Genomic DNA, 24,460 nt, shown 5'->3' with positions numbered 1-24,460 from the left:
TGAACATGTGGTATTTGGTTTTTCTGTTCCTTTATTAATTCACTTAGGACAGTGGCCTCCAGTTGCATCCATGTTGCTGCAAAGGACATGATTTCATTCTTTTTATGGCTTCATAGTATCCCATGGGGCATATGTACCACATTTTCTTTATCCAATCCATGGTCGATGGGCACCTGAGTTGATTCCGTGTCTTTGGTATTGTGAATAGTGCTGTGATGAACATATTAGTACATGTGTCCTTTTGGTAGAATGAGTTCTTTACTTTTGGATGTGTCCCCAGTAATGGGATAGCTAGGTCGAATGGCAGTTCTGTTTTCAGCTCTTTGAGAAATCTCCAAACTGCTTTCCACAGTGGTTGAACTAATTTACCTTCCCGCCAACAGTATATAAGTGTTTCCTTTTCTCTGCACCCTTGCCAGCATATGTCGTTCCTTGACTTTTTAATAACTGTTCTGACTGGTGTAAGATGGTATCACATTGTAGTTTTGATTTGCACTTCTCTGATGATTAGTGATGCTGAAATTTTTTCATGTTCGTTGACCATTTGTATATTCTTTTGCATATTCATTTGTTTTTGAGACCTTGCTCTTCTGGTTGTTTCTTTCCATTCTTTTTCTATGTTTCCTTTCACTTTTTGTTCATGTTTAAAAGAGTTCATTTAGGGTATTTGTCTAATAATTCCTATATCTGCGCTTCCTCGGCTCAGGGACAGTTTGTTCATTTATTTTTTCCTTGAATTGGCCATTTTTTCATGTTTTTTTTTATGCATGCCTCCTAATTTTTGTTGAAGATTGGACATTTTGAATATTATAATGTGGTAACTCTGGAAACCACAGTCTCTGTCCTCCCTCAGAATCTCTTGTTGTTTCTTAGACAAGCCTGTAGAGTATGTTGTAATGATGAAACTTGGTAAATTACCTTGTTCCCAAGCCCCTTGGTAATAAATTGTGGAGTCAGGATTCAACACCAAACCCTTTCCACTCTATTCTCTACGCTATCCTTTCTATTCTCATTTTATTCAGTATCCTGAAAATCTGAATCTTCACCATCGCTTGACTCCCATTTCCATGAATTGCAGATCTGTATCTCCAACCCCCCCCCAACCCCCCCCTTGATGGGGGATAAATATATTTCCAACTGCTTACAAACACTATCACGAATTTCAAACTCAGGAAGGCTTAAAGTAAATTTATTATCTTATTCTCCTGTTTCCCCAAACTTTTCCGAAATTTTTTTCTTTCCCGCCCTTGTGAATCCCTTCCATTTCTCAGTTAAAGGACAGCACCATCCACCCACCTCGCCCAAAGCCGAGCTCTGTATTAATCCTCATTGGCCAAATCCCTTCTGAAATATGAACTGAAACAAAGCCCTGAACCCTCCGGCTGATTTTGGAAGAGAAACCCCGCCAGAGGCCGGATCCCGCTCCCCACCGGGCGGACCCGACTCCAGGCGCGTTCTGGTGACCGTCCCTGCTTGGGACGCAGCGCTTGCCTGGTGCGGGGCGGGGTTCCGGCGCAGTGGCGCCCGCCCAGCCCCCGGGGCACGGAGAGCCGAGAATCCGGAAGCACGGACTGCGAGGAGCACGGAATCCGGGAGCGCCGGGAGCCGGCGGGATCCTCCGGCAGGTGCGTGGGCGCGGCCGGGTCGGGGTCTGCCAAAGGTCCCTGTCGTCCTGGCCAGGAAGTGACCCGTGTGCTCTGCGCGGCGCCTTCTCCGCCAGTGGCTGCGCCCTTGCCCTGCGCGGCGTCGGCGCTGTGGGCCTGATGGCGCTGTGAGGCGTGGGGTGGACGAGCTAGTGCAGCCAGCGCTCTCGGGGAGGGATGTTGCGGTTGTTGCGCTCAGCCCCGCAGCGCAGCCCGGGTGACGAGAAACTGGGTGCGGTGGGGGGCGCCCACCGGAGCCGGCACTCACACCAAGTCTCCGGACCCCGGGCGGTGCGGTTCGCGGTAGAATGTGCTGTTTCTTGTTTCCTTTAAGCCAAACGGCCTTCTTTCCTAAAGTTAGGTTTCAAATTGTGCAAAAGTAAGGTGGTTTGGTGAGTAATCAGGAAGTACCATCAGACATCGTGAGTCATTGGGAACACCGTGATAGAAACAGTGTGTTTGTTGAGGTCCAAAGTTGAAAACCTCTAACTCAGTTAAGTAATTCCTGGTGGGAGGACCGAATGATTCACCCAGGGGTCGAGTTGGTAGATCTCAGCTTCTAGAAAACCAAGGCGCTGCTACATATTCAAGCCCAAGCCCTTTCGATTCTGGACTGCTGAATGACAACAATTACATGACAGTATCCAAGCATAGTGCTATGATAAAGGGGAAATTCGCTCTGAGTATGTGCGTGTTGCAGATTCTTTCATTACATCTGACTTGATCATTTGTTAAGTACACATTTGGTCCTGTGTGCGTAGAGCTACTGTAGGTCATAGCAGTGGAAATAAAAGTAGTACCTTTGTTGTTTAAGGGTTTAATAATCCCATTAGGGAGGTGCATTACTGATGCCATTTGGGTCCAAAATGCAAATAGTGTCAGAAGGCTTTTCGGTAATCCTGGGCTTTAATGGATGCGTGTGAGAGTTCTTAGTAAGCAAGCTTTTATTGAATGCCCACTGTATATCAAAAGTGATCTTAGTGTGTGGTGACTCACACACTTTGGAAGGTGGAGGCTCTAGAATCAAGGCTACCCAGAAAGGGACTCCTCGGGGTTTTGCCAGTGGTAAAGACAAAGACCTGTGAAGCAGGAAGCCCCTTGATTCCACCTACACCAATGGTTTGTGGATAGAGCAGCCAGGAGTTTGTGAGGGGGTGTGCTGAGGGTTTCTTAGGAACCGGGGCTGTGCCCTGCTGTCTTTGGATGGAAGATACTCTGTGAATGCTATTTTGGGAAGAAGCTGGGAAGAGGGACAGGCTGGAGTGACTGCAGATTTGCCTTAGAGAATAACCAGCCCCTAGCCCGGTGTCTGCCACATCTCATGTCTACATAATCAGCGCTGATGAAAACATGAACTAACTCTGTTTAGAGAACATTTTGAAACAAGGAAGAACTGGTGGCGCATGTCGGTTAGGAGCTGTTAACCCAGAAGAGGCCTGGCTTTTTAGAGAGACTAGAGATGAATCTGTGGAAAGAGAGAAGTCGAGGCCTGACTTGAGATTTCACGAAACCGAAAGTGTGCCTTCCCATACCTCCCACGCAGCCACAGGTGCTAAGAGCAGACTGCAGATTTATGTTTAATATGTTTTTACTCTGGGCCGGGCACAGCAGCTCACACCTATAACCCCAGCACTCTGGGAGGCTGAGGCAGGAGGATCTCCTGAGCCCAGGAGTTTGTGACCAGCCTGGGCAACATAGTAAGACCCTGACTCCAAAAATTAGCTGGGCATGGTGGTGCAGGCCTGGGGTCCCAGCTACTAAGGAGCCGGGGCTGAAAGGATTGCTGGGAGGGAGGTTGAGGTTGCAGTGAGCTGTGACAGTGACCGCATCACTGCACTCCAACCTGGGATACACAGCCACACCCTGCCTCGAATAAAATAAAATGTTTATACTTTGATTTCACAACTGTGTGTACGTACTTAATGCCACTGAACTGTACACTTAAAATGGTTAAGATGGTAAATTTTATCTTCTGCATATTTTACCACAGTGTTTAAAAAGCTGAAAAATGTTTATACTCCTTGATTCAGTAATTCCACTTCTGGTCATCAACTCTAGGGAAACTATGACAGAGATGTGGCCAAAAAATATATGTACAAACATTTTAATTAAAGTGTATTTCTAATAGTGAACACTTAAGTAACCAAGTATCTGATGACTTGGGGAAGGATGAAATAAACGCAAAGCTTATGTAACCACTAAAAACACCTTCAAAGAATATTTACTGACATAGGGAGGATATCACTAAAAGCTAAATAAGCTGTGAAGGTGAAAGTCCTATTTAAAAAGTAAAATAAGAGCAACTGGCTATAACATTAAATATAGAATATTAATTTAGAAAATACAATGATACAAGAAAGAATAATACCAGAAAAAATATTAAAATATCAACAGTGGGGGCCAGGTGCAGCGGCTCACGACTGTAATCCTAGCACTTTGGGAGGCAGAGGTGGGTGGATCACTTGAGCCAGGAGTTCTAGACCAGCTTGGCCAACGTGGTGAAACCCCGTCTCTACTAAAAATACAACAATTAGCTGGGCATGGTGGCACGTGCCTGTAGTCCCAGCTACTTGGAGGCTGAGGCATAAGAATTACTTGAACCTGGAAGGCAGAAGGTTGCAGTGAGCTGAGATCGTGCCACTGCACTCCAGCCTGGGTGACAGAGGGAGACTGGCTCAAAAAACAAACGAAATCAACAGTGGGGTTATTTCTGGATGGAGGGATCAGGTGCTTTTTTAAAAACAACTTTATTGATATGTGCAACTATTATATATCTGAAAAGTACTATTTAAAAATGTACTGGGGTACAATTTACATACCATTAAATTCACTCATTTTAGTTGTATAATTATTCAATAATTTTTTTTGTAATTTTTTTTTTTTTTTTGAGATAGGATCTCTGTCACCCAGGCTGGAGTGCAGTGGCATGGTCACAGCTCACTACAACCTTGACCTCCCAGGCTTAAGTGATCCTGCCACCTAACTCTCCTGAGTAGCTGGGACCGTAGGCATGGACCACCATGCCCAGCTAAGTTTTGTACTTTTTGTAGAGATAAGGTTTCGCCATGTTGGCCAGGCTACTCTCAAACTCCTGGTCTCAAGCGATCTGCTCCACTTAGTCTCCCGAAGTGCTAGGTTTACAGGCATGAGCCACATTGCCTGGCCCAACTAAAAAATTTTTAATAATTTAGCAAGTTGTGTACCATCACCGCAGTCTAGTTTTGAGCATTCCCATCATATTAGGTGCTTTTTATTTTTTCTTCATAGTGATTAACTTTTATCACAAAAAAATTGTTCAAACTTGGATTCAATAGTTCTAGTTAAGTATTATTTTCTAAGATGGCTGTTGGAGATGGAAACAAGGATTAAGTGTTACTTTCTAAGATGGCTGTTGGAGATGGAAACAAGGATTTGCACATAAGGATGTTCATCATGGCTTTTTATGATACCAAAAATTAGAAATGATTTAATTTTCCAACAATAACTCATTTACAGTCCATATCTGATAGTCTCCATTAAAAATGTTTTCCAATAATATTTAATGACAAAATGCTAAAGATGCTAACTGATAACAGCGAGATAGGTAGTATGACTTCAGTTTTGATAAAAAATATAGTCTGCGGCTGGGCGCAGTGGCTCATGCCTATAATCCCAGCACTTTGGGAGGCTGAGGCGTGTGGATCACTTGAGGTTGGGAGTTCGAGACCAGCCTGGCCAACATGGTGAAACCCCGTCTCTACTAATAATACAAAAATTAGCCAGGCGTGGTGGCTGGTGCCTATAATCCCAGCTACTCAGGAGGCTGAGGCAGAAGAATCGCTTGAACCTGGGAGGCGGAGGTTGCAGTGAGCCGAGATCTCACCACTGCACTTCCATCTAAGTGACAAGAGCGAGACTGTCTGAAAAAAACAAAGTGTTATAATACATAGACCTAGAAAAAAGCCCGGAAGAAAACTGCAAAACAAGATGCTAACGTAGCCTTAGGTTTTGAGATTTGTTTTGTTTTGCTGTTATACAATTCTGTATTTTTCACATTTTCAGCAGTGACCATGAATGACTTTTCCAGGAAACACTTTTTAAACAGGTCAGAGGATTTTACACATCCAGGACCCATCTGAAGGTGGGTTGAGCAGCCACTCCATGTCAGCCAACCTTGGCAGCATGGGTGGGGGTGCAGTATCACATAGAGACTGTCCTGGAAATTATTAGAGTCATTAAAGGCTTTTAGTGGTTTTTGTGTGTGTTGTTTTAAATGTCAGAGATTACATCGACTAGCATAGATTAACCTAAATAATGTGGTGTAATCTCTTTTACAGTACCCCTCATTTCATCCCTCCTATCTATGCACAGATGCTAATTATTGAATGTAAGAGGCAGTCAACAAATGAAACTTTTACATACTAATGTTATGGAAAGGCAGAATTACATCAAGAGACTTCAGTTTAACTGGACCTCAAAAGAAAGATGAAAAAATATGAATCATATGAATCCCTAATGTGTTCATTCATTGTGCCCTGGATGCAGGAGACAGCATGTGGTGAGGAAGGGCTGGGAGTCCCAGGGAGAAGAACTGTAAGATATAACAGCATGTGTCCAGACTTGGAGGACCAAGCTGTGGGTTTCTTCCTCCTGAAGAAAAAGCCAGTGTGGCCAGGAGGGAATGAGATAGCTGCTGGCCTTGAACCATGATAAGCAATTTGTATTTTATCTGAAATGTAATTTAAAAACAAAAACCAAAAACCAAGATTCCTCAAGCTGCAGCGTGGAGAAGAGATTGAACCACGGGCGCAACAGGAGTGGGAGCCAGTCAGGATGAGAGGGCCTGGGCCAGGGTGGCAGCAGGAGGGATAAGTTCTATAGATTGGGGCTGTATCGGGGGCTGTGATGGAAGAGATACAACTGGCAGAAGGAGGTGGGGGTGCAGGGAGTCAAGAAAAGCACCCAGTGGTTGTCTCCAGCCAAGAGGGGAAGAGGCGGCCTAGGCTGGGGACGTGGCGCCTCTGTGGTACCAAGGAGACCCAGAAGTGAGGTGTCACGGAGGCACTGGCATTGGGTCCTCAATTCAGAGCCCAGGGAATGGGCTCCAACACAGGGCAAAGGTCCTAGGTAGGGCGGGGCCTCTGGCCTGTGGGAGCGGGAGGTAAAAGGGCAGGCAGAGCATAGGAGAAATGCAGAGCCCAATCGCGGTGCAGGGCTGTGGGCTTGCAGCGACTCAGCTTGCGGCCTCTGTTGCGGGCCACAACAGAGAGCCTGCCCTGCCTACCCAAACTAACACAGGACCTGGAACCGCGATCCTCAAACTAGCACAGGACTTGGGAACCGCTATCGCCAAACGGCAGCTTATTTTGGGGGAGCCTGTTAGACGTGACTCCTTGCTTTTAAAAATTGACAAATACTGGTCTGGGCAACATGGTGAAACCCTGTCTCTACTAAAAATAGAAAAAATTACCCGGGCGAGGTGGTGCGCGCCTGTAGTCCCAGCTACTCGGGAGGCTGAGGCAGGAGAATTGCTTGAACCCGGCGTTAGCACAAACTGCAACATTTTGTGAGCTGCCCGCTATTTTGCGGACCTTGGTCAAAGTGAAACATTTCTCCCGGGTTCGGGCGGTGAGAAACATCCCTCCTAACCACCTGACCACAAGGCCAACCAAGACTCATCTAAAGAAACATCCCTGACTGGGCGCGGTGGCTCAAGCCTGTAATCCCAGCACTTTGGGAGGCCGAGACGGGCGGATCACGAGGTCAGGAGATCGAGACCATCCTGGCTAACACGGTAAAACCCCGTCTCTATTAAAAATACAAAAAACTAGCCGGGTGAGGTGGCGGCGCCTGTAGTCCCAACTACTCGGGAGGCTGAGGCAGGAGAATGGCGTGAACCCGGGAGGCGGAGCTTGCAGTGAGCTGAGATCCGTCCACTGCACTCCAGCCTGGGCGGCAGGGCAGAGTGAGACTCTGTCTCAAAAAAAAAAAAAAAAAAAAAAAAAAGAAACATCCCTCTCATCTCTTGCTGGGCAAAGGTCCGAGGAACACCACGATGACATCCCGCCTGAATAAGGGCCAGAAACCTTATTCGGGGTTACAAATCAATACAAATCATGCAAACATTTTATTGATATCCTGCGGGACAACAAGCCGTACTACCCAGACTCTTCCCGCCCATACCTATAAGTACTGTCAGCCTGTAAGCAGCAGTGGGCTCTGGCATTAGGCTGGTCCCCTACTTCTGTAGGTTTTATGCTGGACATAAAGCCTGCATTTGCAATCTGAGTCTCTCAGTCTCTCAATCTCTCTCTCTGGCCCCTCTGTGTGTGTGTGTGTGTGCGCGCCCCTCTTTAACCCTCACCTTCCCTTCCCGGAAGGCAGAGATTGCAGTGGGCAGAGATTGCAGTGAGCTGACATCTGCCACTGTACTCCAGCCTGGGCGACAGCGTGATACCGTGTCTCAAAAAAAAAAAAAAAAAAAAAAGGCCAGGCACGGTGGCTCACGTCTGTAATCCCAGATTTTTGGGAGGCCAAGGTGGGCAGATCACTTGAGGTCAGGAGTTCAAGACCAGCCTGGCCAACATGGTGAAACCCCCGACTCTACTAAAAATATGAAAATTAGCCTTGGTGGACACCTGTCATGTCAGCTACTTGGGAGACTGAGGCAGGAGAATCGATTGAATCCAGGGGGGTGGAGGTTGCAGTGAGCCAAAATTGCACCAGTGCACTCCAACCTGGGTGACGGAGCGAGATTCTGTCTCAAAAAAAAGAAAAATTTTACAAATAGTTAGTGGAAATTAAACCCAATTTTTCACCATGTATTAATTTATTGTTAAATATACATTTCAATACAAAATTGAGAATGCATGGTATAGTAAATGAATTAAATTAACCCAGGCTGGGTGTGGTGCCTCACACATGTAATCCCAGCACTTTGGGAGGCTGGGTTTGAGCCCAGCCTGGTCAACATGGTGAAACCTCATCTCTACTAAAAATACACAAATTAGCCACGTGTGGTGGTGCGCACATGTAGTCCCAGCTACTCGGGAGGCTGAGGCAGGAGGAGGCTGAGGCAGGGGAATCACTTGAACCAGGGAGGCGGAGGTTGCAGTGAGCTGAGATTGCACCACTGCGCTCCAGCCTGGGTGACAGAGAGATTCTGTCTCCAAAAAAAAGAATTAACCCAAATGCAGAATATTTATGTGTGTATACGTACACATACGTATTCCATTTAAACATAGTTATATATTTTTATTACCAGTTGTTCAGTGTTTCCCCAGAATGGCCTAACAGAAACCCACATAAAGAGTCTCTTTGCATAGAATGATGTATAAAAAACCCAGGGTTTCACTATCAAATAATGTTAATTTTTATTTTAGAAATAAATGGTTCCATGTTCCGGAGTCACACACTTGATCTGTAACTGAAATCTGTCATGTTTTTATTAAGATGTATATTATGAGCCTGTACAAAGGGATTTTTGGCGTTGTAATATCAATCATAAAAGTTAGAAATTATTCTTAAACCAACACATATTATTCAGCTTTTGCAATGTTCAATTGATAACACGATTACAATATCTTTCTTAAGATAAGGCCCAGTTTTCCCACAGTTTGCTTGTCTAATCTAAATTCACTGTCAATTATATTTACTTAGGAGAGAATCCTTAAAAACTTTTTTCCTGCAGGATGATGATGGGAATCTTTGCAAATTGTATCTTCTGTTTGAAAGTGAAGTACTTACCTCGGCAGCAGAAGAAAAAGCTACAAACTGACATTAAGGAAAACGGTGGAAAGTTTTCCTTTTCATTAAATCCTCAGGTATTTCCAAATGTCATAAACTACAGTATGATAACACATCGCGCGTTTGGGGTACGGGATCTTGGTTAAAAGAGGAAGCAGAGATTAGCAGCAGGAGAGAGTGAGCTACTGGAAGTTCATCAGGAGAGACTGTGACATGGCCCATTGATTGGGAGGCTGGGCCCCGAGAAGCAGAGGAGGCCCAGCCCTGTCCCCTCTCTCTTCCTTGAACTGAAGCACAGTCCCACATGTCCTATGAAATAGGATATTACTAGAGCACAGCCAAATATGAAAATAGAATTTCAGACCAGCCATATCTATTCTTGAAGGAGAAAAGTCATAGTGCACAGGATTTGCAAGAAGTGCACTGTCGCCACTCACCAGTCTGTCAGCGCTGGAGTGATCCACTGGTAAGCCAGGTTCCTGGGGGCAGACAGGACATGCAGTGCAGACTCATCTTCGCAGTGTAGCTCGTGCTGTTTGTTTTGTTCATTTAAGGGCTGCAGGAATCTACCTTCTGCCTCTGGAACTTGTAAGCCTGGCGGTTCAGAATAATAGGATTTTACAGCTGGATGAAATTGTGGAAATAATTCAATCTAACCTCCTCTTTGTTAAACCACCTCACTGTAAGAAGTAAAAATAGAAATCCAAAGGCTATAGGTGCCAGACTGGCCTGTCCCTGTCCTCTGCTGTTCCCTCTGCTGACGAATTGATGAGCTGACTCAGCCTGCCCCTCCCTGGGCCTCAGCTCTGGGGCTTGGCCAGAGTGAGCCTCATCTGTTCTGTGAAGCGTGTTCAACTTCAGCTGAATACCAGAAATGCAATGTCCCTGTTTACTTCCAATTCAGGTAGAATTGTATATACTTCCCTTATATGGCTTCCCACACTGAGCTGTCTCACCATCTCTGTGGACAGATGAATAATTCATGCCTGCTCTCCCTTCTCAGTTTGTCTTCTGTGTGGAGAACTGCCAACATGGTCTCTCCTCTTTAGAAACTCACATACTGTGAGTGCAACCTTGTGGAAGTCCATGTACATAAACATGTGAAATGTGCATCCCAGCTCCTGTAGAGAAGGAGGCAGCTCTATGTGTTATGATGAGGAACAATTGCCAAGATAAATTCAGTGGAAAAGCCAGCACAGAAGAGGCTGAGTAGCACGCTGCCATGTGTCTATGCACAGTGTAGCTCTACAGGATTTGTGAGGAGCAAGTGACAGCAGGTGCCTCTGCAGAGAGGAACTGGGAACAACAGTGAGGATGAAGTTAACATGTCATCATTTTTATTTTATTTTTTAGCTATTCTACAATGTGAATTTACTGTTTATTAAAAAATAAATAAAATTATAAGCTGGGCATAGTGGCTCATGCCTGTAAACCCAGCTGAGATGGGAGAATCACTTGAGGCTGAGAGTTCAAGAACAGCCTGGTCAACATAGCAAGACCCCCATCTCTACAAATGAAAGATTTTTTAAAATTACAAATTAAAATAAATAATGAGTAACCTCTGAACCTCCGTTTCCACTACTAAGAAAATAATTGACCAAGTGCACAAAGATGTGTACATGAGGATAGTCATCACAGCATTGTTTGCAGTAATGAAAATTTAGAAATAACCTCTAGGGTTAATCAATTATGGTACATTCGTATCCATATTCTTTAAAAACAGTTGATTTTTAAAATGTTTGTGTAACTAGAAACTTTGTTATTTATAGAGGTTTTTAGAAATTTGAGAAAAATGATCACAAGCTACCTTAAAATAAGACTTTTTAAGGGTGAAGATTACAGATACAAAAAACTTACTGAAATGTTGTTTTTCCTGATGCATAATGGATTGTCTCTTTTTTTCCTTAGTGCACACATGTAATCTTAGACAATGCTGACGTTCTGAGTCAGCACCAGCTGAATTCTATCCAAAAGAACCACGTTCATATTGCAAACCCAGATTTTATATGGGAATCTATCAGAGAAAAGAAACTCTTGGATGTAAAGAATTATGATCCTAATAAGCCCCTGGACATCACACCACCTCCTGATCAGAAGGCGAGCGGTCCTGGTAGGTATCTCATAGCAAGCGTTTAATGTATCATAGGTACTATAGGACACACTTGGGTTTGTCAAAGATATCACAGACAGAGAATTGACCAGAAATACTACAAAAACAGACTTCTCATTACCTCAGCAAATGGACAGAAAAATAACAAAGGACAAAAGACTACTTTAGCAATAGAAACAGATTTCTTGATATCCAGCCTAGTACGGTCAGATTCAAAATGGCCACAAAACACTGATCATCTCAGAAAACCTGATTGTGATTTTAGCTAGGTGGGGGAAAAGCCTTTGTGTTAAACAGTGATTACTACAACCTAATGACTGGAAATGTGAGGACCAGCATTTTGCTAAAGAAATTCTTTCCAAACAAAAGATTGTTTCCTCAACAGAAACGTATTTTCTTTATAAACTCAGATTTTATTTTGGAAACTGGCCAAGAGGAAAGCCTTTGGACATGAGAAATGTACTCTTCCTGAGTCACATCAAAAATCGAACAGTTCTGATAAATACTAACTTACAGTAAGCACATGGTATGTGTTAGACACCGTAAGGACTTGGCAGCGTAGAGCCTCCTTAGACAATCGTCCAGAAAGGCTGCTGCAGTCCCAGCATATGTCCCAGCAGATAATAGTTACAACAGAAATAGACAAAAGAGTAGACTCCTTTCACATTGAAAACATGCTGTATGACAGCCAGCATAATTTACTCAGATTCCAAATTACTACAAATACACTGATGATCTTTGGAATCTTGACAGTATAATTAAAACTGGAAAGAAGTCCTCACGTTCGGAGTTATTCCTATATATCACAGTGCTCTAGATGGTGTTAGTTTCTCTGGACAAAAAGTATGAAGCAAAAGCTCATGTAGAGCTTGTGACTTTCCCTCCTCTAAGCTAGAACATCTCCAGCTCCTGGGCTCGTGATGTGTCGACTCTCGGCAACTCATTCGGGTCCTGTGCACTTTGTACTCTTCAAGAGGAAAGTGCCCATTGAAAATTGTACGGCTCTCAGTGAGTTTCAAATAATAACAGATGAGAATTCTCCTGATATGCCTGTTAAGATGGAATTAGAGCATGTTCTCACTATCTTATAATGTTATACCTTCCTCTTACAATGTATACCTTCCTCTTTTTTTTTATTTTTGAGACAGAGTCTCGCTCTGTCACCCAGGCTGGAGTGCAGTGGCGCGATCTCAGCTCACTGCAAGCTCCGCCTCCCGGATTTACGCCATTCTCCTGTCTCAGCCTCCCGAGTAGCTGGGACTACAGGCGCCCGCCATCTCGCCCGGCTAGTTTTTTGTATTTTTAGTAGAGGCGGGGTTTCACCGTGTACACCAGGATGGTCTCGATCTCCTGACCTCGTGATCCGCCCGTCTCGGCCTCCCAAAGTGCTGGGATTACAGGCTTGAGCCACTGCGCCCGGCCACCTTCCTCTTATAATATTATACCTTCCTCTTTCCCCACCGGGTTATCCTTAGATCACCAAAATTGTAACTAATTTAAGGATATATTTATGAATCTTAACAATTCCAGCACTTAGGTTAAGGAAATATAATAAGCCTTTGGGCAGTAAACAAGTGTGCTGTTTGCTTTAATTCTAGAAGTGAAAACAGAAGGTCTGTGCCCGGACAATGCCACAGAGGAGGAAGACACTGTGGAACTCACTGAGTAATTTACTTCTTTCTGATTCCTAGGACTCTACAGAGTTTGCCAAATCTTGTGTAAACCTCAAGCACAGTATTAAAATTCTGTTTGTAGACTTTTTCGTATTTTAATTCATTTCGTGTATATAACTCTTCAGTGATTATTTGTCTTTTTCTTCAACTAGTATAGTGATCATTATTTTAAATTCTCAGTATTAAATGAGATTGGGTCCAATTATTAGATTAAAAAAAAAAAACAAATCTATTTTCATCCTATTACTTTCCTGAGTAGCCTTTAGAGTAAAGACAGTTTGTTACTTTTGCCTGATATTTTCAAAAATGGAAATAACAGCCTTCCTCAAATGGAGTACAGGAGTCTAAAGTTCTATATGGCTTCTTAAAGCACACGCAAAACATTGGGTTAATTAGGCATTGCATCAATCTTGTTTTATTTGTTAATAATAGTGTTTAAAGAGAAGAAAATACAAAATGAAAAGTACAGATTATGAGAAGTCTGACTCCTTCATTTTAGAGAGGAATGGACTGTGGTCTGGAGAGGAGTGACATAGCTCCTAAGGGTCAGATCCAAAGCAAACACAAGTAGCCCATCCCCAGAGTGAGTGGCCCACTCTTTCTGCCTCTGCCTGTGCTGCGTGGACACCATTTTCCCGTGCAGACGCTGCAGTACTGGGTATCTGAGCTGGAGAATTATGCAGAGGAGGCATCCAGCTCATTTCAAATGATCTTTTCACAATTTCTGGAACAGCTAAGGAGGCCTTAGGGACTTACCATGTATTTTGTAAGGAATCTATCATGTATTTTGTAAAGATGTACAAGAAAAATTTTATGAAATTCTGTTTAACCTAAAATCCATTTAATGTTAAAATTTTAATTATACGCTGTACAAATTTTAGGTTTGGTACAGAGAATGTTGAAATTCCTCATCTTCCTCAAGATTTTGAAGTTGCAAAATATAACACCTTGGAGAAAGTAAGAATCTGATTTCTAGTTAGCAAAAAAAAAAAAAAAAAAAACCCGTTTGAATGTCTTCTGAGTGTTTTTCCTATTCGATCATTTTCTCAGTTTTAAAAAATTAGGCATATCCTGAATATCATATATTCCTTAAAATATGAGTTGATTTTATTTATATATTTATTTATTTATTTTTGTGGCGACAAAGTCTCACTATGTTGCTGGTCTCGAACTCCTGGGCTCAAGCCATCATCCCTCTTTAGCCTCCCAAAGTGCTAGGATTACAGGCGTGAGCCACTGCATCTGGACCTGATTTTTAATAGTCAAGAAAATGTTTATGTTTATAATTTAATGCTTAAATTTTTAGTATTTATATTATAAAAGTAATGCATGTTCATAGCAAAAATTTTAAACAGTACAAAATATCAATATAGCATTAAAAATGAAAGTCCTTTTCCCTGTTATTAACAGTTTCTTGTATTTGGAAAGGGAAGGTTTGACACTAAGTATTTACACTGTGTTGCATTTCCATCCCTTTTGTGTTAGAAAAACAAAATCTTTTTTTTTTTTTCCCCACAAAGTCATGCAAATGACAATCAACACTAGTGTCTGGTGTGGTGTCACTCGCCTATAGTCCCAGCTAATTAGGGGGCTGAGGCAGGTGGATCTCTTGAGCCCAGGAGTTTGAGGCTACCCTGGGCAACATGGCAAGACCTTTGTCTCTAAAATATATGTATAGATATAAATCGACACTAGCCTTCAAAGTGTTGTTCCATTTGTATTTTGAGATATGTTAATAAAATGTAACTTGAAAATAACATTTCCCTCTTTGATAAAGAAAATATGAAAAATGGTATGGTGTAAACATATACAGATCTATTTACGGTATGGCAAAAATACAGGAGGGAAACATACCAAAATGTTAATAGTGATTATATTGCTGTCATAGGATTTTAGGAGATTTTAATTTCCTTCTTGATACTTTTCTGTATTTTCTAAATTATATCTCTAAATGAACATATTTTATAATTATAATCAACATTTTCAAATGGCACATGTAGTTTGATGTTTCCCGAGTGCAGCTTCTGAGAGCACATCCTGTGTTCCAGGTGGGAATGGAGGGAGGCCAGGAAGCTGTGGTTGTGGAGCTGCAGTGTTCGCGGGACTCCAGGGACTGTCCTTTCCTGATATCCTCGCACTTCCTCCTGGCCGATGGCATGCAGGTAATGCTGTTTATGGTGATTCCTATGTGTTTACTGACCTATGTTCATAACTCATTTCAATGAACCAGCCCGCCTCCCAACCTTTTTCTTCTTACCTGGTGTCTTAGCTGAGGCTGCTGTTAATAAATGCAACAGGCTAGGGAGCTTAAACAACAGACATTTATTTCTCACAGTGCTAAAGGCTGGAAGTCCAAGGTCCAAGTGCGGCAGGGTTGATTTCTTCTGAGGTGAGGCCTCTCTCTTTGGCTTACAGACGGCTGCCTTCTTGCTGTGTCCTCACATGGTCTTCTACCTGTGGGCCTCTGTGTCCTCATCTCTTTACATGAGGATAGCAGCCATATCGGATCAGGGCCCACCCCGTGATCTCACTTAATCAATCAATTACCTCTTTAAAGGCTGTGTCTCCAAACGCAGTCCCATTGTTGAGGTCCTGAGAGTTAGGACTTCAGGATATGCGTTTTGTAGGGGTACAGTTCAGCCGTAACACCTGGTAAGTAATTTTGCGAAGGGGAAATGTGTTCTCTTTTGGAGTGTGGGAGGGGAGGACCTCACCCCCTGAGTAGATCAGCACAGGGTCCCTCTAGAAGGGAATGTTTACTGGGTGCAGGGTGTATGGCATTTCTGTTCTTGTTTCACATCACTTCTGGGATATTTTCTTTTTTTTTTTTTTTTTTTTTGAGACGGAGTCTTGCTCTGTCGCCCAGGCTGGAGTGCAGTGGCCAGATCTCAGCTCACTGCAAGCTCCGCCTCCTGGGTTCTCGCCATTCTCCTGCCTCAGCCTCCGGATTAGCTGGGACTACAGGCGCCCGCCACCTCGCCCGGCTAGTTTTTTGTATTTTTTTAGTAGAGACGGGGTTTCACCGTGTTAGCCAGGATGGTCTCGATCTCCTGACCTCGTGATCCGCCCGTCTCGGCCTCCCAAAGTGCTGGGATTACAGGCTTGAGCCACCGCGCCCGGCCTTGGGATATTTTCCTGATATTTACACCTCTGAAAGCATTCCACTGATACAGTTCATTAGGCACCTGCTATGTACCAAGCAATCGAGTAGGGCTGACACTCAAAGATAAAAATAGCTTCATACCCTGGCCCTCAGAAATCACTGCCTAGAAAGAAATAACACTCATCGTTACAATCCACTGTGACACTTCCAGTCCTGAATATATATATGAGGTATTGAGGGCTCCCGGTCACAGAGCCCTGGGAACAACAAGGGAGGCCCGGCAGAGGCCACAACCTTTGCCCTAGGTCAGTATCAGGTCAAGAGCACAGTTCTAATCTAAAGCAATCATGAAACAAAAATAAATTTAGAATTAATGCCTGAAGTTCAAATAAAATGCTGCAACACCCACCAGGATGACTTCTCAAGTAGACATTCAGAGTTACAGATCTATCTATTTTTTTCTTTTTCCCTGAGACAGAGTCTAGCTCTGTTGCCCATGCTGGAGTGCAGTGGTGTGATCTCGGCTCACTGCAACCTCCGTCTCCTAGGTTTAAGCGATTCTCGTGCCTCAGCCTCCCAAGTAGCTGGGATTACAGGCATGCGCCACCATGCCCGACTAATTTTTGTGTTTTTAGTAAAGATGGGGTTTCACCATGTTGGCCAGGCTGGTCTCAAACTCCTGACCTCATGATCTGCCTGCCTTGGTCTCCCAAAGTGCTAGGATTATAGGCATGAGCCACAGCATCCAGCCTATAGATCTATCTTGGGCCAGGAAACAGTCACTTCTCTGTGGGAGTGGCCCTCACAGAGGTCCACACAGGCTCCAGGAACTTTTCCCGTTGTTCCCACTCTGAGTGTCAGCTCAGGTACAAGAGAAAGAAACTCGCATCAGGTGGATGTGAGATCCACTTGGCTTAGAAGCCCTACCCCACAAGAGCCCAGAGCTCTTGTAACATTGTCGTAGGTTCCAGATGCCCTCAAGAGACACACCCAGTTACACGAGTCACTGCTGTCTGACACTCCCAAAGCTTGGGTTTCCCACCATTGAACCCCTAGTCTCAATGCAATTTATCAATGAGAGGCCACCATTCCTTAAGCAATTTTGCCTACTATTATAGCTGACATGCCATCTTTATCAGATTTCTATGGGAACAGAGCTAGAAAGCGAATCCACGGTCAAACATGTCCAAGAAGGAGAAGGGGTTTTGTTAACCTCGTACCCTGAAATGTATACTGTATTTTGAGGAGGATTTAGTTGTTTGGGTAAGAAGTAAGTAAAAATGAAGGTGAAAAACATGATAGCATGTGTTACTGTTTTCTTCACGGAGAAAGAAAACTGGAGCATTGTAGAGGCCAGGACATCCCTCACGGTGCCTTTCTCCCTTAGCAAGCCCACGTCTGTGTAGAGCACCCCTTGGGTGAGCCTGGTTCGCTGAGCAGAGAAGCCTGTCCACCTTGGTGACAGTGAGCCTTAGCCCGCGGTTCTGCTGAAGAGGATTTTCCAGCTTGCCCTTCTGTTTAATAAAACCATTTTGATGGGAAGCTTCCAAAATTATGTTAAACTCTACCTTCTTCAATGGAGTGACTTCAACAGGCCCTTCTTTTTTCCAGGTTTCAGAGGCGTCCTGTAGCCCCCCATCTGGGAGGGTGGCTTATGGCTATCCTGAGTAGTGTGGCTTCCCGGGGGCCACACCCCCAAGCTAGGGGCTCAGCCAACGCCTACAAGGACACCAGGGCTTTGAGCTGGGGCAAGTTCTCCCAGATTCTCCTGGGATTAATGTTAGCATCACTGCCCACTACAGGGGCAGGAGTTTCCCAGAAGAGCAGAAAGTGCCGCCTCCATAGGCAGTTTGGGATGAGGGAGGAGCTGGAGCCTTTAACACATGCGCGATTTAATTACTTTCCTGCCTGTCCACTGACTGTGATTTCATTTTCGCTGGCTGCCTGTCTCTAACACTTCTTCCTTTCTGAAGTATTTTTCTTTTCCTCTCCTCCCGATTTTTTTTTCTCATTTCCAAAAAACTGGAAAGCCAGATTTCAAAGCTAATCAGAATGGTTTGTAAAGAGTCTGTAGACTTGGAAGGAAGCTTTGAGTGACTTTCCAGTGAAACAAATGATCTTTTCTTTCTGCTGTGCGTTCTCAAGCTTTTTGCCGTTACCTCCAGGTTTTAGGCTATTAAGAGTTTAAAATTTTGGTAATTCTGGCCCGGCACGGTGGCCTGTAATCCTAGCACTTCAGGAGGCCAAGGTGGGTAGATTGCTTGAGGTCAGGAGTTATTCAGGCCAACGTGGTTGAAACTCCATCTCTACCAAAAAACACAAAACAAATTAGCCAGGCGTGATGGCGCCTGCCTGCGGTCCCGGCTACTCAGGAGGCTGAGGCAGAAGAATTGCTTGAACCCAGGAGGTGGAGGTTGCAGTGAATCGAGGTCGTGCCATTGCACTCCAGTCTGGGCAACAGAGCGAGACCCTGTCTTGAAAAAGGAAAGAAAAAGAATTTAAAATTTAAGTAATTCTTTGAAAAAAACTAATTTCTAAGCTTCTTCATGTCAAGGACCTAATGCTTTATTTATGTTCAATAAAACTAGATATGTAAATAATTACTGTACTTTTGCTATACACCATAATTTACAGACTAGAAGACAGTTTGCTATAAAGAAAACCTCTGAAGATGCAAGTGAATACTACGAAAATTACATCGAAGAACTGAAGAAACAAGGATTTCTACTAAGAGAACATTTCACACCTGAAGCAACCCAATTAGCATCTGAACAATTGCAAGCAGTAAGATTGATTTATAGTTTTTTTGTTATTATATTTTTAATAGAAATGTTTCCTCTATTACAAATAAAAAACTGGGACAGGCTTGGTGGCAGGAGGATCACTTGAGGCCAGGAGTTCAAGACCAGCCTCGGTAACATGGAGAGACCCATTTCTACATAAACTGAAAAACATTAGCCAGGAATGGTGGTGTGCCTATAGTCTTAGCTACTCATGAGGCTGAAGCAGGAGGATCACTTGAATCCAGCAGTTTGAGGTTACAGCGAGCTATGATCATGCCACTGCACCCCAACCTGGCCAATACAACAAGACCCTGTCTCAAATAAATAAATAACTGGCAGGAGGGAAGAGGAGGAGTTCAGAAAAGGAAATGTGAACTCACAGAAAGGCATGGAAGTTGAGCGGGGAATGCGTTTTAGGACAAGCCACGAGACTTATTGCCTATTTCAGCAGCAGAGGCTCCCAGCTTTTGCGAGACCTCCTTACAACCTAGGCCGTGAGTCAAGGGTCCTTAACCCCGACTGCGTGTGTTGAATGCCACTGACAGGCCTAGAGCTTACAGGGTGAAGGAAAAAATAGAACAGGAAGAAAAGGGGGTAGGAGGGAATCAGAGAAGAGAGAATGGAGGGAGACAGAGGGTGGATCCAGTGGAGAGAGGATTTAGTTACCTGGCTGGGGATGACTTTCCTGGGCTCTAATTAATTATTTCTCCTCACACCTCTGTCCGTTGGCCCATGTGAGTTCTACACAAACTCACACATGATGACTTTTTGGTGGTGTTTCTATTTTCTTGTTGCAGTTGCTTTTGGAGGAAGTCATGAATTCAAGCACTCTGAGCCAAGAGGTGAGCGATTTAGTGGAGATGATTTGGGCAGAGGCGCTGGGCCACCTGGAACACACGCTTCTCAAGCCGGTGAACAGGATTAGCCTCAACGATGTAAGTCGGTGTGTCGCTGAAACAGAATGTGAGAAACCTGCCTCCTGGTTGATGGGTTTCAGCAATAACACGTGTGTTTGCATGCTGGTCTGACTGCTCTGGCATTCATTCCTAAATGTTCTTTCCTTGTACCCTGATGAAAGGGACCACTAACAGCACTAAGAAGGAGAAAACCTTCTGAGAAACCTAGACATCGCTGTCTGTAAAATGTCAGCCTCGAGCTGATCAAAGGCAGGCTTCTGGTGCTGGCCAATTAGGAGGCTTGATCCTCTGTGCCGAGAGGTTTGCAGGAAGCTGAAGGGATATGGGTGGTCTTGGTCCCCAGTCAGATGGCCAGACCCCAACCCATTTCCTAGTGACTCCACAGTCTCGCACCTTCTGACCGTCTTAGGAAAGCCAGGCATGTCTCCAGACCGGAAAATGTTCTTCCCTTCTTGATTAAGCATAATTGCAGTGGAAAGAGCAGACAAAATAAGATCTTCGCAATGGTACAACTTGTGCAACTGCATTGTTGTACTGAAATAATACGGTCAGTTTTCCTCTGTGAAATTAAACTAATTTATCTCAAGGAGAAAATGGCTAACTGGGGTAAAGCCCATGAAGTACTTGTGTAATTAGAAACACATTCAGGAGGTTTTTATCTCTGGTCTGATTCTGACAGCTTTCTACATGTCTCATGTGAAAAGCAAGTCTTTCACAGTTGCGTTAGTGTTTCTCTCTCTGTGTATATGTATGTGAATGTGTCCACATATGTATAGAAATATAGGACTCTGGTTCTTTTCTCTAGTAAAACTGAGCCTGGTTTTGCAATAATCCTCATGGCATCATTGCCACAACTAGATGCGTCTCCAATAAAGATGAGCATTTGCTTTGTGATGGCTGTCCAGTAGAAAATGGATAGTCTTGACATGTCCAGCAATTACTCATATAGTTTTGTGCGTGCTCCTTAATTTCTGTATCAAGATTTCATTTCAATAAGCATGTATGATCTTTTGAAAGGTGAGCAAGGCAGAGGGGATTCTCCTTCTAGTAAAGGCAGCACTGAAAAATGGAGAAACGGCAGAGCAATTGCAGAAGATGATGACAGAGTTTTACAGACTGATACCTCACAAAGGCACAACGCCCAAAGAAGTGAACCTGGGACTATTGGCTAAGAAAGCAGACCTCTGCCAGGTAAACCTCTGAAATATAGAATTCAGTTTATTATAAAATATGTTGAGGGTGGGGGTCTTTAAACATCATGAAATTGTCTCCAGAGTTGTGCTAGAAAATAAATTGTTTTATTTATTTATTTATTTAAAATAAATAAACCATTTTAGAAAGCCCTGGATCCTTATGAAAGTTACTTAAACCATATTTTCAAATGTGAATATGTTGGCACAGTGACATAAATGCAGAAATAGGTTTAGAATTGCTATCTTGTAAACTAACTTTTCAGACCTTGGTATGAGTTCAGATCCTCTCTGCAGAAGAAATGGGAAACTGCAACTGACTTAAACAATGAGGACATTTACGACCTCGGACAGTAAGAAGTCCAGCTGTGGGCTGCCTCCTGGCCCAGGTCACCCCGAGACTCAGTGTGTCAGTGTCATCATCACGGTCTCAGCCTCCTTCCATCCCTCTGTACTTCCTGTTCCATCCCTCTGTACTTCCTGTTCCATCCCTCTGTACTTCCTGTTCCATCCCTCTGTACTTCCTGTTCCATCCCTCTGTACTTCCTGTAGAGTGACGGCTCTGCTCTCAGCCCAGCTCCCTCATGATCTGCATAGGGCTGCAGTAGTTCGTGGTACCCCATCTGTAACGGTTCTTTTTGTGTCATGTGGAGGAAGCCCCTGGCAGACTTACAGTTCTCTGGTCAGAAAGAAGGCATGTGTACAATCTCAAGCCAGTCACTGGCGAGGAGATTGGAGCCACTGTGGCTGCTCAGAAATGGACCATCTCCTCTGAGCTGCCAGGAGAGAAGCAGGCTCAGTGAGTAGAGGAAGGCAGCCAACCCTGCCCTAGACAAGGCTGAAGTCACTCTCTTGGTCCGTGTTGCCTCATCTGGGCATGCAGGAATTGGGCCAAGATGAGAAATTCGTGTCCTAGACTTCAGAGGAGTTTATAGATGTGAAATTTTGCATGTTTGGGAAATAATCACTTTCAACAGATTCCCAGAGGAATCAGTAATCCAAAATACGGAAAGAACCGATCAATGAGAAAATATAAGACCCTTCCAAATTTAAAAATCTATGATTTACCTAATATCAAACATAAAGAATCTCAGTTGGCCGGTCGTGGTGGCTCACGCCTGTAAGCCCAGCACTTTGAGAGGCCAAGGCAGATGGATCACCAGTCAGGAGTTCGAGACCAGCCTGGCCAACATGATGAAACCCCATCTCTATTGAAAATACAAAAAATTAGCTAGATGTGGTGGCATGCACCTGTAATCCCAGTTACTCAGGAGGCTGAGGCAGGAGAATTGCTTGAACCCAGGAGGCAGAGGTTGCAGTGAGTCAAGATCGTGCCACTGCACTCCAGCCTAGGCAACAAGAGCAAAACTCCATCTTAAAAAAAAAAAAAAAAAACTCAATCATCAGTGTTGCTAAGAGGGAATGTATAGTGCCCATTCAAATACAATTCAGGAGGCTAAGGTAGGAGGATCGCTTGAACTCAGGAGGTTGAGGCTGCAATGAGCTATGGTCATGCCACTACACTCCAGCGTGGGTGAGAGCAAGACCCAACTCAAAAACAAATAAAGTAAAGCAAGCTTTGGGGGAAAATGGACTTTTCCCATCTTTTTGAGAAAGTGTTAATATAATATAAATATTAATTTTGATATGTGGTGATTCTGACATCTGTCTGATTTCCACCTACAGCTAATAAGAGACATGGTTAATGTCTGTGAAACGAATTTATCCAAACCCAACCCACCATCCCTGGCCAAGTACCGAGCTTTGAGATGCAAAATTGAGCATGTTGAACAGAATACTGAAGAATTTCTCAGGGTTAGAAAAGAGGTTTTGCAGAATCATCACAGGTAAGCATAAAGGAAATATCTCAGGACCTGTTATGATATAATGCTCTTCGAGAGTCTGTTAAAGAGCTATTTACAGTAATTACCTAGATAATTTAATCTCAGCAACAAGCCACAGTAGCCTGGTATGATGACAAATTACTTTTTTCTCTGTTCGTAATGGTGCCTGGGGCAGTATTCTCTGCTTGAAAATGCCCTCTGTATTCCACTCTGATTTCAAGGTTACCTAATCTTATTGAGGGTTAAATTAAAAAATTTTAAATCGAAAGGTGTTTGAGTTGGTATTTTGTAGGTTATTACAGAGAAAAAGCCACTTACACTAAGATTTAAACGTGCGTCTTTTTTTTTTTTTTTTTTTTTGCGACAGAGTCTTGCTCTGTTGCCCAAGCTGGAGTGCAGTGGCCGGATCTCAGCTCACTGTAAGCTCCGCCTCCCGGGTTTACGCCATTCTCCTGCCTCAGCCTCCCCAGTAGCTAGGACTACAGGCGCCCGCCACCTCGCCCGGCTAGTTTTTGTATTTTTAGTAGAGACGGGGTTTCACCGTGTTAGCCAGGATGGTCTCGATCTCCTGACCTCATGATCCGCCCATCTCGGCCTCCCAAAGTGCCAGGATTACAGGCTTGAGCCACCGCGCCCGGCCCGGGTATGGCGTCTTCTAACGTGGCCTCTCTGTGGCATGAAAAACTGCACCTGAAAACCTGGCGTGGTGGCTCAAGCCTGTAATCCCAGCACTTTCGGAGGCCGAGACGGGCGGATCACGAGGTCAGGAGATCGAGACCATCCTGGCTAACACGGTGAAACCCCGTCTCTACTAAAAATACAAAAACTAGCCGGGCGAGGTGGCGGGCGCCTGTAGTCCCAGCTACTTCGGAGGCTGAGGCAGGAGAATGGCATAAACCCGGGAGGCAGAGCTTGCAGTGAGCTGAGATCCGGCCACTGCACTCCAGTCCGGGCGACAGAGCGAGACTCCGCCTCAAAAAAAAAAAAAACCTGGAAAACACGTTGCTAAATACCAGTTACACTTGCACCCTTACTCACTGTGCATTCCCAGGGTCCTGTGCTGATGGGCATTCTCCAGTAACACAAACATGATGGACCACCTGCTCAGATGAGCCCTCACTGGGTATCAGCACCTGAGGGTCACTGCGGCTGAGTCTGTGCCCAGCTGCTTGGTTTGGAAAGTCCACTGTGTGCTTACTCTCGAGCATGGGACTGACTCTTGTTGACCTGGTGGTTCATTCCATTGCAGCAGCTCCTCTTCATCAGCTTGGCACAGCGCTTAGAACGAATGGTGGTGAGCTGTAGCCGCATATACCAGCTTATGAGAGCCAGTTGTCAACATTTAAGAGATGCGGTGAGCTGGTTGTTAAACCATGGGTAGCTTGAAATTGGACACGGGGAGGATTTGCACCATGGAAATCAGCAAATGCTGCAAATCAGGGCTGTGCAGGGGCGTTGCTGCTGTTGTTTAG

The 24,460-nt window shown here is 44.2% G+C and overlaps 1 protein-coding gene across 3 annotated transcripts in view; it reads left to right on the top strand.

The window, feature by feature from the left end:
* The first annotated feature begins 1,129 nt into the window (after window positions 1-1,129).
* PARP4 (poly(ADP-ribose) polymerase family member 4) overlaps window positions 1,130-24,460 on the top strand; it is a 97,865-nt gene continuing 74,534 nt past the window's right edge. For 2 of the 3 annotated variants that reach the window (XM_023190322.3, XM_023190321.3), the window contains exons 1-10: window positions 1,130-1,625; window positions 9,313-9,445; window positions 11,277-11,478; window positions 13,077-13,143; window positions 14,033-14,108; window positions 15,200-15,313; window positions 18,889-19,038; window positions 19,835-19,972; window positions 20,972-21,145; window positions 22,831-22,991. In XM_023190322.3, the coding sequence (XP_023046090.2) occupies window positions 9,314-9,445; window positions 11,277-11,478; window positions 13,077-13,143; window positions 14,033-14,108; window positions 15,200-15,313; window positions 18,889-19,038; window positions 19,835-19,972; window positions 20,972-21,145; window positions 22,831-22,991 (1,214 nt within the window). In that variant the 5' untranslated portion in view covers window positions 1,130-1,625; window position 9,313. The remainder of the gene's footprint in view (window positions 1,626-9,312; window positions 9,446-11,276; window positions 11,479-13,076; window positions 13,144-14,032; window positions 14,109-15,199; window positions 15,314-18,888; window positions 19,039-19,834; window positions 19,973-20,971; window positions 21,146-22,830; window positions 22,992-24,460) is intronic. The other variant, XM_023190323.3, reaches the window with a different exon arrangement.

The sequence above is a fragment of the Piliocolobus tephrosceles genome, chromosome X (genome assembly GCF_002776525.5).
Source record: "Piliocolobus tephrosceles isolate RC106 chromosome X, ASM277652v3, whole genome shotgun sequence".
Lineage (NCBI taxonomy): Eukaryota > Metazoa > Chordata > Mammalia > Primates > Cercopithecidae > Piliocolobus > Piliocolobus tephrosceles.
The sequence above is the reverse complement of the archived record's forward strand: the minus strand, read 5'-3'. Positions and strand labels throughout refer to the sequence as shown.